The sequence below is a fragment of the Colias eurytheme genome, chromosome 7, assembly GCF_061535395.1.
Source record: "Colias eurytheme isolate Ceu_HAF_F1 chromosome 7, ilColEury1 Martin Lab GWU primary, whole genome shotgun sequence".
Classification (NCBI taxonomy): domain Eukaryota; kingdom Metazoa; phylum Arthropoda; class Insecta; order Lepidoptera; family Pieridae; genus Colias; species Colias eurytheme.
The window spans coordinates 2303046-2320734 of NC_142986.1; the positions used below are offsets into that span (position 1 = coordinate 2303046).

Below are 17689 nucleotides of genomic sequence, written 5' to 3' on the forward strand. Positions count from 1 at the left end.
AACTAAGTAGGTAATATAACTAAGTAGGGTGGCACGTATATGAAATATAATCCTACAAGATTTGGCAACACGTAGAGTATTATTAATCTTAAAAATAAATAATATAAAACATACAGTTTATATAAAAAAGTACAGTCACTGTTCAGTTGCAGTTTAAAAAAATATATTGAAGTCAGTTCTTACAAAGCATCCTGTATAACGAAGGCCCGCAGGTCAAGTGGGCTTAACAAGTAATATTGCATTTTGTACGCTGTACATAAAGCGCTGAGTGCATGCTTGTATAAAGATATAGCTTGCAGCTTAAGTATCGTATCTTACGATAGCCTGTTGTATAATAATCTACGTCAAGAATTATATCGTCTTATTCCGGGTAACTGAACATTGCTAAAACTGAACAGCTCGCAATAATAATTAACTACTAGAGACTGGAAAGCTTTCGTACTGTTAATTTAAATACTAAAGTCTTGTTCAGGGTTAGTTAGTTAGTTTCTACTGATTTGAATGAAGTTTGCAATAAAAATAGCTGATCTCTCAGTATAGAAGAGATCGAATATAGGCGACTTTACAGGAAATGAGCCCCTAAAACCGTTTTTTCCGTGTACCTAGGTATACTTGTTCAGAAGGGAAGCGGTGGGGCCCAGTTCTATAAGAAAATACACTGTTTATAGGTATCGACTATCTACACCATAAAATATAACCTAATTTTAAGTATGACAAAAATGATTGTTAGAGTAGTGTTAACAATATTTATGAAGATTGGATTGTCCGGCCAAGCACATTACTTTGGCGATGCATCGGGTTTACTGCTTTTGTTTCTCACTAAGTCACCATAGCAAAAAGCTGCGCCCAAGGCTCCAGCCGTCTGTTCACTGGGCCGCAGTTTATCATCAAAACTGTAACAAGGCTAGGTATTTACAGATGCAGTACCCGAAAGTAATTGCAACTACACTACAAGTCACAAAATAGTCATCAAAATCGGTTCAACTGATTAGGATGACGTGACGACCATATGCACAAAATATTTTCTTTACATTTACTCGGATAATATATTTCTAAACGATAAAAGTTAAGTCAATGTCAACTGTCAGATCTTATGTCAGAATACTGTCAAACAAACGATAGATGTTTCAGTTTGTTTACCAATATTCTAAAGTTGATATTATAATTATTTATTTTACGGATACATCTATTTGCCTACGTTATATCAAGATACTACTAAGATTATGAATGAACCAGATAAGGTAAAAATGTGAGTACTCTTTTTCATTTCATAATAAATTTACTCTTTAACCCCATCACTCGTTTCATAAATCATTCTAACTTAATAATATCAATACATCAATATTTTACCACGAAATTGTTGTCATTTTCTTGAATGATGGGATTTTTATAATCTCGTAAATTAACATCATATAGGTTCCTACTGATATGTAGTTGTTTTGGTGCAAAAATAATATTACGGATCGTGTTTGCTTTATACGATTTGTAAAATTCCAGGCTTGTGGGAAAAGCTGGCAAGGTCAAAAAAAGGACACGCAAACGCAAATCATTCAAAAAAAACAATCAAACCATTCAAGTGCCTGGTGTTACATTTCTAAACTTAGAGAAAGCTGATCCTCCTAATGATAGCCTCCTTACAAACACAGGATCTAATGAAATGCAGTCCAATAACGCTGGGCCTCAAACAAATATTGCAAGTACTAGCAAGATGATGCAACCTAATAGCAGTAATATGAATGCCCAAATGAATATAAATAACAATCCTGTAGCAAATGTGAACGCAAAACCAAATGTTGACATGGTAGCGGCACAGAAAAATGACCAAGGATCAAATTATACTATACAGTAAGAATTAATTGTTGACAATATTAGTATGGTTGGCTTATATTTTACTAGGTTGCCGTCTGCGGCTTCGCCCGTGCAGTCAAAGAAAAACCCGCATAGTTCCCGTTCCCGTGGGATTTCCGGGATTGCGTCATTTTCCCGGGATAAAAAGTAGTTGTCCTTTCTCGTTTATCAAAATATCTCCATACCAAATTTCATGAAAATTGGTTCAGTACTTTAAGCGTGATTGAGTAACAGACAGACAGAGTTACTTTCGCATTTATAATATTAGTATGGATGTATGATTGAAATCTACTTCCTTTTTCATCATAATCATCATGATCATCTGTGTATGAATATTTATAACTAATTCCTGTTTAAATTAAAACAAATTTGCTTGTATTAAAAAAGTTCATAAATAACTAACTTATTAACTACAGTAGACCTGCATTACACCGGCTCCTGGCTTATCTGCTGCCCCTTGTTATCAAACATGTCTATATATAATTATTGATTACCTATTTTTTTGTCAATCTACGCATTGATCATGAATTTTTGAATAGTACAATAAATGTGTCACTACTATTGTGCTTTACTGAAAGAATTGTTTTAATTTCAACTGCTTAAATACTATCATTTGATATACACAATGAAGCATGATTGGTACCTACTTCTGAAGTACAACCTTTAACTTTTTATTTTTACGAGGTACTCCGTAAAAACATCTAGCCTATGGGAAGATCTTTAAGCAGCCCCTTATAATCCGACAAATTCAATATTCCAACACTGCCATACATTGTCGGAATACCATTATATAAAATTTTATAATTATCTTTTTATATTTGCAGAGTAGGACGGAGGGGTGACCCAGTGAAAAAAGAAAGAGTTGTGGAATCTTCCAGAAACATTCATACAATATTGGATAATACGACTCAACCTAAACAGCAAAGAGGTATTTATTTTGATAATATTCATATACATTTAATAAAGCCAAACACCTCCTAAAATCCTAGAATTGTTTTTAACATAAAAAAAAACTCAAACAAAAACTAATTTATTTATTTAATTACAGAACATATGGCTTACAGACATGCCAAAGCACCACAATGCTATACAGCACAAAAAATTATTTTAATGTTATGAGATATAAATAATAATTAAGTTATATATATTAGTAGTTAATATATTCTTATTTCTTAATAAATCTGTTAATAATTATTATATTTTCTTTTTTCTTTTTTTTTGCAGCACTACTACATCCAGAACTAATCGATGATATTTATAGTTCTGATTTTGTCACACCTAGTAAGTGAATTGATTTATATGTTTGATTTAAATTTACTAACAATCCTAACATAAAAGTAATATCATAGTATGTATAAAGAGAACAAGTAAGTTATCTTCGAACAAAGGTACATCGCGCCATTTGTATGCGGAGAATTTGGCCACGCCCCCGGTCATGTACGTACGCAAACTTGACGCACGCACACAACGCCGCTCTGTTCCTTCTCATGGACTGTGAGGCGTCTTTCCATTCTATACATAGCCAGAACGCAACCGTAGGAAACTACTTGTGTATATATTGTAATGTTTTTTTAAAGTCTGTGATTACAATATACATATATTTACACGATGTACACGATTTTGCGTACTGATCGTGTATACTTTGTAGCGCGGATGATTGCGTCTTCATTCAGACTATACTACATAGGCTTGAACGAAATAAGTAATTGACGAAAATCATTGTAGTCTTTAATACCTGGTTCCAGCAGATATTTAACGATTTTAGAAATAATATTATGATGAGTCAATAGGTATTTTATGTATCTTTTAATTGCATGCATTCATAGATATATTAAATTTCAATTGTGTTTTTATTTAATTTTACAGTTCAACCGAGTCAACCATTACCAAAAGGTAAGTGAATATGGTGATATTTGTTTCACATTCACATATTATGTATACATATTATCTACATACATAAATTACATATCTTACAATAAATTCATGTTGTTATAAATTCGAAAGCTTTTTTTTTCTTTTTACATGACATAACAGTGATATTATATGTTAATTTTATGGGCTATACCGCTATAGGTGTTACAATCTTTTTTTATATTTTCAGGTATACCATTGACATTTTTAGCTCGTCAACAAAATTTCGGAGCTATTACACCACAACAAAGAGGTAAGTTAGAAAATGAGAGTCATATCAAGCCACAGCTATTATTATTAATTAAAGATATTAGTGAGATAGATAACTAGGTTAACAACACAAAATTCGATATTTAAAAACGGCTCATGCACACACGATTAGTCGTGAAAGTAAGATGGCGTGATTGAACTATAGTGAGCGAAAAAAGACTAATGACCCACTGGAGTCAGTAAATGCATAGCCACATTTCGCCTGAGCGCTAAAAACCTATCTGTACATCATTTTACTTATACTATTATTAAAAAAAATTCCGATTACTAACCCAAAAGAACAATATCGCAAGTAAAAAAAACAAAAAATAGTGCAAAAATTGTTGTAATACTTTTATTTATAGTAGAAAATGAAATGCCACATTATATGCCGCAAATCCCGAATCAAAATCCATACAATCCAATGACCAACGTATATGACCAAGGTGCACCATCGAAGCCATTTCCATATGATCAAAGTGGCCAAATGTTTGCAAATGTGAATGAGACCAATGCGCCAACGGAGCGATATTCACCAACTGAAGCGTATGAAGCGAATGAAGGTATGCATAAAATGTAGTAGTGGTGGTAGTAGATAATTATATAAATCTTTTTTTTTTTCTTATCAAAAAGCCTGTAAGTGAGAAAATAAAATGTCTCAATTCGTGTTAGTATACATAAAAGCGAGGTACCTAATCAAATTACCCAATTTTTCTTGCATATTGCACTTTTTGCAAAGCAAATTATCTCTACATAGTAACAAAAATTTTCATTTCAGAAATGCACCCGGCTTCAGAATCTCCAGATGCATTAGATAACAAACAAAAACGTTTGAGCGCATTTCAAAGGTTGGGACCACACACGCACCCGAAGAAACCGAAATTGACCATAAATTTATCTCTAAATAAGGATCAGGATACAAGGTAAAGTATTTGTTGCTGGTATAATTGGTCCTTCGAGCTGGATCCAAAGTTATACACATTAATAAACTATTTAATAATAGACAAATGTTTATTTCGTAAAATTATAAAATACAATCAATACTTGATTCTACAAGTAAAAATTATGTACGCATACATTTATTTTCATAAAACTGACTACACTTCGCATATACATAAAAAACTATTAGTAAAATAACACAAGTATGATATCAGGGAAAATGAACCAGTTTTTAGTCCAAATAGGTAGTTAAAATGTTATGCAAAATTTATAGTTTTGTTTTTACTGCATATGAAACAAAAAAAATATATGCTTTAATAACTTTAATAGTAAGCGTATTTTTGCAATAACAATAATTAGCTTATTATAATAGGTTTAATTCTGTTTTATTTTAAATAATCATTCCTTCCTTATTTGCTGTGATAAAAACGTGTCTGCTATAATTATGCTTATAAAAAAATTATAACATTTTCTTTAATAATAATCTTCAACTTATATCAAAATACTGCTTAATAAACATATGTCATGTTATATTACACTTTACCCTGCGCAATCATATTGGTACACATAATATGATTCACGTGAAAAATAATAGAGTAGAACTAAGTATAAAAAATCATCTAAACATACGTCTTTTTTAATTCCCTTTAGCCCAGAATGCCCCCCTAGTGTGTAATACTAATAATGTCCTATAGGAATTACCCAGAATGCAGAAATTCGGTATACTGTATTTTACAAAACTCAACAGAATTTTTCACACTGGAAATCTGCATTTCCATAATAATTCAAGATACTTATATCTAATATCACTTTGTCTATAATACAAACTTACTATACATAAAAAGGTATATTTGTTCTTTCAGAGAGGTTATAGAAACCATGTCCATACCAGTGTATGAGAGAGAGGAAGTTATTAATAGTACAGATGCTACAGTAGTCAAGTTTCGATCACAGTGGCCTTGGAAGAATGTGGTACATACAAAACGGAGTGTCACCGCTAGATCTTCTAAGGTAAAAAAAAAGACGGGTTGCACTCCGGGAGTGCCGGCAGAAGTGAAAACTTGATTATTAACGTTCAGCATGTTTGATATTTTGGAATGGTATCCGTCTTACGCATGGAATATAAGGGCTAAAAAAAAACATCCGTCTTACGCTTTTTCGATCAGGCCAAGTGTCCTGACGCGAGTTTAAGATTTTATACCTGCTGTAATGACAGCAAAAGTGCTCAACGCCGCTAAAGAAGTTTTCACTTCAAAAAATCCTAAAAAAACATTTTATGGTTCCCTACCTAACATAAACAACAAATAGTGAAAAAAATATAGTTAAAGTAAAGATTGATACAGTCAAAAATTGTGTGGGTGACCAATTTTTTCAGATACTCTTAGGTTTATTTGTACAGAACCCTTATTGTCACGAGTCTGACTCGCACTTGATGATTTTTGAAGTTAAACTTCCTTACGTGCGTTGAGAGTCAAATTTCAAGGTCACGTCATGACAATACCGTCACATCATGTAATAAGGCGACGATTTTGGTATCTTTGAATCTTGCGAAAGAAGTTTCACTTCTGACACGTGTGCTCGGCACACACGCTCTTTTTTATACTTGTCTATGGACGTTAAGTTTTGTTTCTAGTGGTTATTGAAATTAAAAAAAAATATTGATTTTAAATTTTACTTGATTTCAGACTGTAATGATGATGGAAAAGGAACAGATAGAGGAGGAGTATAGCAGCAATGTCAACTTTTTTATAGTGTCGGTAAGTGTTTTTTTATCTATAACAGATAAATAATCGCTGAATAGTTAACATATTTTACAGTATATTAACACTGAATTTATTTGTGTTTTTCAAAATTGTATCAGTTTAATAAAGTTAAGTTATTTAAGCCGAATTTACCAACTAATATTATGAACTAATAGGCAACATAAAATTTTACATGACTTTCTTTTTATTGGCAATTAAAAAAATATACAACCTTATTATTTATTTTATAGGTAACAGGATTCCCCCAAACATGGACAAAGGAAACTGTAATTGACACATTACTAGAAAACATAAAAGGATCCAGTTTCATTCCATGTTTTATAGAGGTATGTATTTTTAAGAAAATCTCAATAATTAAAAATTTTAAATAGTGGGCAGATAGCTTCTTGTTCACTTCTTTACTGCATTACTTTAAATTGTCTTATTCTAAAATAAAATGGATGGGGGTCAATACTCAAGTCACTCCTTTTTCTAGCTCGTTGTCTGATCAATTCTTGTAAAATTGTTTATACAAAAACTTAATCGTGAATCGAATTAGGAATAATAATTTAAGTACCCTCATATAATATATTCATTTGTTTTTTTTTTTTTTTCATATATGGCATGCCTTTTTACAATATGAAAATTGCGTATTGTAAAAAGAAATTTTGGAATATCGGGACGTTGGAAAAATACCTAGAAACATTATATTACTGAATTCTAATAAATATTCCTTCTGTTTCCACAGTTCACACATGAAGAATGCAAATTTCTAGTAAACAGATGTCGCCCGGCATTACTCGCGTTACACTATTTAGGTTTTTCCATACGTAAAGGAGATGTAGAACTCTTGATCAGAATAACTGTGACTATGTTGAATACTAAACAATTGGGATTCATACCTAGATTGGTTTTGAGGAATAGACTGGATTTGTGCATTGAAGGGCAGAAAGCCAATCTGTCAGAATTCACTATGGGTGATGGTAAGAGTTTTTTTTTTTTAATTTTAAGCATAGATAATATATATTCATAGACGATTACAACAGCGCCATCTAGTGATAAAATAAGTAAATATCTCGTTGTGAAGTCCAGACTACTGGAAATTTTATTAATGTATCTAGAATCAAGATTATTTGTAAATATTTAAAACAGTTACACCAGTTATTTCATTTTAAGATATAGAATTAAATTAATTAAATTATAAACTAAATTTCAGATGTAAGCCACTTTATTTATTTTCCGCTGAACCGTGTTTCGAATCAAAGAGAACTAATGGAGCTATTACAGAATAACGATTGGAATAATCTTCAAGAATTGGACCTCTCGTATAATCGATTAACGTGAGTATTGTTAATTTTATTTTTTACCGTGTCCTAATATAATACCTATGTGATTTCTATAGGTAAATTTGAATATAATTAATTAAAGAACACACAAATAATTGTACTATTTGAATATCAATAGTCTAAAATATATTTGTGATAATTTGAGTACTATGAGACTATGGACCTATGTCATATCAAGAATAACTAAAGCAATTTCTATTTGTTAAATTTCGCGTAAGAATAGATCATCACCATTCACATAAAATAGCGTAATAATTATTGCAAATGATTAAAATAACAAAACTAAAAATAGCTTGTGAACTTTTTAAAACATTTTATTTCATTTTACAGATCTATAGAAGGCTTCGATCTCCTAAAAAACACGCCTCGACTTAAATACCTAGATTTATCTTTTAACTATTTTGAAAACATAAAAGATTTAATGCCATGTCGTGGTTTGATGTTACGATCTCTAGTTTTGGAGGGAAACCCTCTGTGTATGAACTATATTGACGGAGATTATTATATAAAAGTCGCCAGGACTATGTTCCCGAGTTTGAGGGAATTGGTAATTTATATGCTTATTTTTATAGATTTAAAAATCGAGTTCGATTTTTGAGTATATTTAATCGAGTATTTCATAGGCAAAGCTGCCAAATCAAAATTAATATTATCAAATTCAATATTTTAATCATGTGTTGTTCATAAACTAATTTTCTACATTAGTTTGAGACCATGATTAATTTTTTATTGATGACACAATTTTCTAAATATGGAGTAGATTTTCGTTTTTCGAAATACATATTATTAACTATTGTATAAATTTTTTTGCACACAAAAATAATGTTTAAAATAATGTTAGGTGTATTTTCCTTTATAGTTAGTGATATACATAGTTAATTATTTTATTTTTCATCATTATCTATAAAGGACGGCGTGCCGTTAACACTAAAAGGCGACATGCCTAAGTTCAAGCAGAATTATTGTCTAAAAGATGCGAAACCAATAGCCGAAAGATTTCTAGACGTTTTCTTTAGATTATTGGACAAAGATCCTGAAGAAAGAGTGGAGTTGCTGAATTTGTATCACAAAAATGCAGCTTTGAGTATTACTTGCAAGCGAAAATTACGTGAGTATATTTTTTTGAAATAGAATACCTAGCATTTTTTTATTTGTAGGAAATTAAAAAAGCTACATAGGTAGGTATTTCATTTGCAAGAAAAATCTATACTCAAGAACTTCAAAAAAATCATCAGTTTTGTATTTATTTAACTACCCAATATAAAATAAAATCTTCTTTGCATTAAATTAAAATTATATTTTATTTAAAAACAGGTTACGACCAAGACTACAAAGATATACGCAACCTATTCTTAAGAGTAAGTATTTTTGAAGAGGATAAAATAGACATTATCGAGGGACCGGATAAAATCGTGAAACTGTACAAGAAGTGGCCCAAAATACAGCACGACCCGAGGTCATTTACATTGGATGTATTGCAACATGATGTACGTATTTAATGAATTATTATTATCATATTTAGACCCGTTTTTACTGCTGATAATGTTCCTGATAGCGTTATTGAAACATTTTGACGTTATTTTTCAAACATTATTTGTCATTTAACTGAGTAGTAAGGTAAAGAGAACCTATTATCATATTATAGTTGTGGAACTGGCTGTATGTTTCTGTAAATTGTGTTATTTGTTTATTATACTTATCTCAATTTTTTTTTTATTAACTTGTTAATAGCACCTACCTACTAAAAAATACATTTGCTAGCTATCATTCTCTTTGAAAGAAAGTCTTTCTATCTACTTATATAACTTTTTAGGAAAACACAACTCTTCTAAAAATTGGGGGTATTTTGAAATTAATATCTACCTCGTTGGCGGATGATGAACATCTCATAGCGTTCACTAGAACTGTTCTTTTAGTTAAAAATAATGTAGAATATAAGATTGGTCACGAAATGGTATATTGGGATGAGCCAACTAAAGAATATGCAAGATCTGCTTTTAAGAAAGCTTTGGTGAGTATACCTTTTGTTATTTTTATTGTAATTTAAGTGATAATGATAACAGACTGGATTGAAAGACAGATGACATTTCTTAGAAAAATAATATTATTTATGTAATTTGTGAATATTGACTTAATTTAAGCATTCTTATTAATTATCCTAAAAACTTTATAAATGGAATTTTTTATGTCAATACAAACTGTTTTATTTATTTAGGTATTTAAATATGTGTACAGCGTGTTTACTTTCTTATCCAATATTTTTATAACTTCGTCGTTCTGATAGTTTATTTTATAGTTATATTTTTATAATGAAAAAATGTTTGTTATGTACAAATTATTCTACTTATAAATTGTATAAGTACACTTACTTAAAAAAATACCACCTTTATATGCAAAAAAAGTAGGAATATAGTAGGTAGTAATGAATTCTAAAATGTAATAATGGGCATGAATGCGAATCCAGGAATTTGTCATAGACTCTACAATAAACATCAAATACATGCTTACATACATACATTCCAACAATTTGTAACGTTCGCGTTATAACATTCTATGGAAAAAATATAATTAAACAAATAAGTCAGTTTCAACACCACAGACCTATCAATATCAGTGAAAAAATAAAAATAAATAGCTAAAAAAAATTAATTAAATCCTTCTTGATGCTGCATTGTTTTTGAAAAAGTCTTAAATTAAGTGCCTGAAAATATCCATTTATAATTTTCATTCATTGTATTATTATTCCTCTTTTAATATAAATTAAATTTAAACTGGTTAAATTATTTCCTGGATAAATGTTGTTACATAATACATTAACTTACATTTAACTGAATTTAAAATATAGTGTAACTTCTTTAAAAATTGTCATGACATATTCTACAAAAAGTGTTATTCTGTCACAGAAGTTAAATAGATAATAATTATATTATACATACCTAGTATTTCTTATCCTGGTTAATTGGACTTCAGAAATAACTTATCTATACTTCTATACTAATATTATAAAGAGGAACGGTTTGTATGTATGTATGTATGTATGGTTTTCACGCATAAACTACTGGACCGATTTTGATGAAATTTGGCACAGATAATCTTTAGACCCTGAGAAAGAACATAGGCTACCTTTTATTGCGAAATATGTACCACGGGCGAAGCCGGGGCGGACCGCTAGTTTCATATATTATCAAGGCATATTCTTATAGTTATCCATGATTGAGTTTTAAATAGTTACTTTCTTAATTCTTGTTATATAAAGTTTTATAATTTTCATGTTTCTTTTATAAGATAAAACACTTCTATACTATGTATTACAAAAAGAAAATAGCCATTAAACTATTGCTGATTTCTATCACATTTTTAATTTTAATCTTACGGAATTCTGTTATTAAATATCATTTGAAAAGCTTATTTGGGTTAATGGGAGTTAAACTAAAAATATAGTTATTTAAAATAGTTTATTCATAATGCAAATTAAAATTACCATTAAACCTACATGTGTACACAATCACTGCATTTGTTTATTCTGCATAGAAACAATATTTCTTTTGGTACAATATAAGGCAAATTTTATTGAACTTTAATCTTAAGGTAAAACATTGACGCCGTAATGCTTTTTTTAGCTTAAAAAATAACATATTGGCACTATAAATCTAATCATTAAAAATACAGGACGTAGCGCATGTATGAAACCAGATCACTCTGCTAAACAGTATCCATAGATTCCTCATTCATGGGTTCAGTTTCCATTTCCATTTCTTTCTCATCGACACCTCCTGCATACTTAACTCGTAACTTTTCATAATGCGCTTGCTCTTTGGATGACACAGAGGGCTTACATTTTCCTAATGCTGCTCTAAAGTCGTCAAATGTGACGAATATCTCGCCTTCCATAGACCCATTTGATATGTGTGTAGTTAAGGCATTTGTAGCGGCGGATCGCACTAAGCCAGACAAATCAGCACCCGTGTATCCTTGTGTTAATTCTGCAATAACTTGTAAATCCACATCAGGTCCCAGCTGAGGGCTTGTGCCACCTTTTGTTAGTTTCTGTAATATGTCGTATCGGTCTTCTCTCGCTGGCATGCCAACGTACATAATGCGATCTAATCGACCCGGTCGTAATACAGCTGGATCTATTATATCCGGTCGATTTGACGCTGCCAGTACAAACACACCTTCACGACTTTCAATACCATCCATCTCAGTCAACAATTGATTGACTACTCTAGCTGCGCCGTTGTTATCTTGTGAGCTACGCCGCGGACACAAGGCATCAAATTCATCGAAGAATATAACGCATGGCGCTGAATTACGCGCCCGTCGGAAACATGTACGGACTGCTCTTTCGCTCTCACCGACATACATGTTGAGCAACTCTGGACCCTTCACTGAGATGAAGTTCACTCCAGCTTCATTTGCAACTGCTTTAGCTAGTAAGGTTTTACCGCAACCTGGTGGTCCACAGAGCAATACACCACTTGGTGCTGCTAAACCCAACTTTTTCATCAACTCAGGGTACTTGACAGGGGCTAATACAGCTAACTGCAAGTCTTTCCTGACTTGACTTAAAGAGCCAACGTCATCCCATGTAACATCAGGAACTGTAACAATACCCTCCCTGACTGAACAAGGCTTTGTTGTTTTGAGTGCTTTCACAAAATCTTCTTGTCGAATGGCAAGCCCTTGTACCTTCTCAAATGAATAAGCAGTACTGTTCTCAAGCAATTCCATAACTTCCATGATTGGATCTACTTCTAAAAGTTCAGGAGTGATAGTATCATTGGTTGCTTCAATAACATTTTCTGTGGTAACTTCTGGTTCAGGTACCTCAGGATTTTCTGCAGGTTGTGTTTGAACTGCAACAGTATCTGCATCATTTTCTGTCTCTTTGACCGGTTCTTCACTCTCTTTGTCTCCATTTGGAATTATCGCAACCGTATCTTCTGGTGGCTTAATACTTTCAATAGCTTTAATTGTCTGTTCCTTTTCCATATTACGAATTTCTCGGAATATTCTTTTGACTGCATAAGTACTTGCTTTATTTACTAACGCCTGTAAATCTGCTCCGACAAAACCTGGAGTTATTTGAGCTAACACATTCATATCTATATCTTCACTGAGAGACAATTTTTTACATAAAATAGAAAGAATTTCCTTTCTAGCTTTTAATGATGGAATGCCTAAAGTAATTTCTTGTTCAAGGCGGCCTGCCCGTCTTAGAGCAGGATCTAAAGCATCAGGATTGTTTGTAGCTGCAAGAACCAGAACTGTTGCACTTTCCTCGCTTAAACTGTCTAAACTTGCTAATAGCTGAGCGACCATTCTCTTTTCCATATCTTTTTGAGCATGTATTCGGTTACCACAGACAGCATCAATTTCATCTATGAACAAAATACATGGCGCTTCCATAACTGCTCTTTCAAAGAGCTCTCTGATCCTCTCTTCTGATTCTCCAGACACACCACCTACAAGTTCAGTACCACTAACTGCTATAAAAGGCAGCTGTAATTTCCCTGCAATGGCATGTGCTAACAAAGTCTTCCCTGTTCCTGGCGGACCATGTAATAAGGCACCTCTGGGACTTTTTATTCCTAATTTTTCATACACTTCTGGGTGTTTCATATGTAGAATTAAGTCGCAAATTTGTGTAATCATATCAGATATGCCACCAACATCTTCAAAACTGACTTTAACATTTTTGGGCCCTACCTCATATTTCTTCTTACCAGGTGCACTTTTCACATCTGGTTTGCGCTTTTTATCTGTCGCATTTTGTACGGGCGCAGGTTTTGGTGGGTTATCATTTGAATTATTCGTATTTCGAATCGGAATATGTGGGGTTATAGTGATTTGATCACTAATTTTTGGAAGTTTTGGCGCGGCGCTGCCCTCTTCATCACTACTTATAATGTCTATAGGCTCACCGGACTTGTCTGTCGCTCGGCGGGAGGCCGCCGGCCGCTTTTTATCCATTCCGTACATTACCATCAAACGATCGTTCAAGGCGCTGTTATTCTCGTCTAATAACTCTAAGTCTGATTCTTCTTCGGAACCCTCGGACGTCGATGCTCCATCTAATCCATAACTTTGTAACACTACTTTGTAAGCACTTTCGACCATCTGACAGAAAGCGTTGTCACTCCTATTATTGTATTCACGATAGCGCTCTTTCAGAGAACGCGCCATTTGACTTACATCGACAAATGTTTTGTCTACATTTTCAGCTAGGTAATTCTTAACACGTGAAACAATCACAGGGTCGCTGAACGTCTTTTGTCTAGTTTGATGTTTCTTCATCATAACAAGCTAGTTCCTTTTAGATATAATTAAAACGGTATATTAATGAACCCCACGCCGTTTTAGTCGCGAATTAATGTTTGACAATTTGACAAATTGACAGCGTGTTGTCACTCACGCGGGTGACAGTTACGTAACTTACAGATACAAAATGGATGATACCAGTTTAGTTATTACAGAATTAATATTTATACATTGTATTAATTCTTAATTATTTTTACAGACCGTACAAAACAAAATTAGTTTAAATTTTGATACTCCCATTGATGACGAAACCAAAGAGAGTCTTATTAATATTTTCATGAAATTAACTGAGTTAGAATGGAAACCTAGTAAAAGGTAAGATGTTATTTATTTTCATTAACTTATTTACAGCAAAAATATGATTTGCTCATTAATAGTGATTTTTTTTTCAGGTGCTTAGAAGAAAAGAATTGGGATTTAAAGAATGCTTTAGATTACTTCATGAAGCTATTGAAGCTAGATAATATCGCACTTTTAAAACTATAATAATATAAGTTACATTTATCCGTAAATTAGTCTTAAAACATTTACCCAATTAAAATTATATAATGATTACCTATGTTATTTTATTTTTAAACCATTTAAAAGTCTCACTATTCTGTCAAAATAATACTCATAAAGTTACTGGATAATATTAAAATTTTTGCTTGTACAACATTATTTAAAACAATAAAGCACAAAAGTAGCAATGATCAAAAGTTATATTTAATGGCGATGAACCTCCATGGCATAATCTTTGCATATCATTATTTTTAATTAGTTTATTAACATACATCATACAAATATGTATTTTTGGGGTCTAAAATTCAGAAATAAAACAGCATTCTTAAAGAAAGCAAATTTATTACTAATAATTTCGATTACACAATCATTTCAAGATGTCTGGCATATTCAATGGTTTGTTCTGCAAGTTCTGACGATGGGAACACTCCAGCTGCCGCTGCACAGGTTTCTTCAATTGTGTTGAAGTGGTAACTGTTGTCTGGACCAAGCACCCAGTTACGCTGAAAATGAAAAAGTTGTTAACAATGTATTTTTTTTAAACATTGATTAGCTAAAAATTAAGATTTTGCACTTTTATTATAGGATATTTTAATTGTATTATTTAGGGCCGATTTTTCAATGCTTGGGTAAGACTTATCCGTCCAATAAAGTATTACACGGTAATATTAAAATGTCACGTAAACTGTCAAATACGGGCAATTAGAATACGTTTTTAAAATGGTAGTTTTATACATTATTGGACGGATAAGTTTTATCCAAGCATTGAAAAATCGGCCTTTAACCTACAATATAATGGAAGGCAGACAAGACTACAATATAATATATAAATTAATAAAATGCATTATTAACAAAAGTAAAATACTCTACAGAATGATTTATTTTGAAATAAAAATGAATAGTTTCTTATTTCAATTCTGAATCCTACTTCAATTTACCTTCTTGCCATATTCAAGCACAGCCTGCTGTGAAGACAAGTTCAACCTCCTTGCAGCCTCCGCACAGGGTATCTTCTGATAGGCCTTCTCGATACATGCTGCTATTTCACCTCTAACAGTGTCTAGGAGTGTGTCCATGAAGAGTGTGTAGCTCTCTGCTGGTACATTATCCTGTGAATCCATACTAATATTATAAATGCGAAAGTAACTCTGTCTGTTACTCAATCACGCCTGAACTACTGAACCAATTTGCATGAAATTTGGTATAGAGATATTTTGATACCCGAGAAAGGACATAGGATAGGTTTTATCCCGAAAATCCTACGGGAACGGGTTTTTCTCTGAAAACGCGGGCCAAGCCGCGGGCGGAAAGCTAGTAGAATAATAAAGACTTAAGCTTTAGCAATGTGTATGTAAGGGCGGCCACACATGGACCGCTTCAATCAGTTGAGACCGAGTTGAGACAACAGTTGAAGTCGCGACCACTCACTGAACTATGGACATTCATTCACTGCCGTACACAGACTGCTCAAGCCGTCGTGACTGCTTCAAGCAGTCAACTGCGCGGTTTGTAGTGACAGCTTGAGCAGTCAACAACCGACCACTCGAGCAGTCCGTGTATGTCGCTCAGACGTTGGCTGATTTGACTTTAGTAATGTTATTTTATTGAGAATCAGGATTAAATAGATTATTGAAATGAATAAGTCTAAATATACAGAGGTGGATGTGAGATTTTAATGTTGAAAAAACATGATCGGTTTATTGTAAAACTGATTGAATCTAGAAAGTATTCAGATAATAATTATTAACTAGAAAAACTTTTAAACCTATTTTAGTCTTCAAATCAGTTTGGCCTATTCTATGGTAGATTATATCATATTATGCAGTTACATTTTACATTCTATCAAATCAGTACACACTGCATAATATGTAACAAACCTTAGCCAAAAAGATTTTATTATAGCTTCCTTCCATTAGATATTGCTCCAATGCTAGCGGATGTTTCACATATGGATCAGCTCTGATCACATCAACGGGGAGACGCTCAAGCTCTGTGTGGAATTCCGCTACGCGATTTTGTGCCAATAAGAACAGAAGGTTCAAGCCAAGAAGCTGGTACATAAAGGCTGATTCTGGGAGATGATCTCTGCAACAATATGTTTTAATGTAAAGGTGTTTTGTCTAATAAAAATATGTAAATTGTAAAGCTTCTTATTATAATATTAGATATATGACAATTCTACTTTAAAGTATGAAACTTAAGTTTGAAAATCAATGGGATTGCAGTCTTATATTATAATTGCATTTTTATTAGCCAAATGATATGTAAAGGGCACAATAAATACAAACCTATATATCCCAGTAAGAAGCAAACAAAGAAAGCATGTGAAGAATGCAACAACAATAGCAACCATGATGCAAGTTACATTACTTACTTGTAATCAAAATAATAGCACTTCAACTGAGACATGAATCGCTCAAAAGCTTTGACATCTTTAGCAGCTACAGCCCACTGGGCCCCGATTTCTAAAACATCTCTGGCCAGTATTAGTTCCTTTTGATTTGCTGCTGTGTTGTTACTGGGTAGAAATGTGAGATTTGTAAGCGCAATCTGAAATAAATAAATAATATTTATAATTGATGAATTTTAATGTCTTAAAACCTTAACAATGCACTGTAAACAATTCGGAATCGCAGAGTCATCACCTTAATTTTATTTAGAAGTTCACCGCATTTGTCCAGTTTACGTGGCTTCTTCGCCCATTCAGTTTTCAAATTTTGATATAATGTAGCAGCGTCTTTAATGCAAGCCATTATTGAATATTTCTTCTTCGATCTTGAATTTATTTTCAGAAACAATTTTTAGCAGAACAGCGATGATTTGACAAATTGA

General features: G+C 32.4%; 3 protein-coding genes across 3 annotated transcripts; 1 reads left to right on the forward strand and 2 right to left on the reverse strand.

The window, feature by feature from the left end:
- The first annotated feature begins 1113 nt into the window (after positions 1-1113).
- On the forward strand, positions 1114-14908 carry LOC149906906 (uncharacterized). The gene is made up of 19 exons (XM_090103954.1): positions 1114-1249; positions 1498-1845; positions 2673-2776; positions 3073-3129; positions 3715-3741; positions 3950-4012; positions 4374-4571; positions 4787-4931; positions 5811-5958; positions 6633-6704; positions 6941-7036; positions 7438-7672; positions 7906-8029; positions 8366-8582; positions 8945-9143; positions 9350-9522; positions 9849-10046; positions 14556-14671; positions 14749-14908. Exons 1-19 carry the CDS (start codon positions 1224-1226, stop codon positions 14840-14842), a joined length of 2640 nt encoding a protein of 879 aa, XP_089960080.1. The 5' UTR covers positions 1114-1223; the 3' UTR covers positions 14843-14908.
- Positions 11477-14433, reverse strand: smid (nuclear valosin-containing protein-like smid). The gene has a single exon (XM_090103952.1). It carries the CDS (start codon positions 14333-14335, stop codon positions 11738-11740), a length of 2598 nt encoding a protein of 865 aa, XP_089960078.1. The 5' UTR covers positions 14336-14433; the 3' UTR covers positions 11477-11737.
- Positions 14909-15179: 271 nt separating the features above from the next.
- On the reverse strand, positions 15180-17689 carry Rpn12 (regulatory particle non-ATPase 12). Its single transcript, XM_090103717.1, has 5 exons — positions 17503-17689; positions 17232-17407; positions 16735-16942; positions 15796-15966; positions 15180-15360 (listed from the first exon to the last, which is right to left on the reverse strand). Exons 1-5 carry the CDS (start codon positions 17608-17610, stop codon positions 15217-15219), a joined length of 807 nt encoding a protein of 268 aa, XP_089959843.1. The 5' UTR covers positions 17611-17689; the 3' UTR covers positions 15180-15216.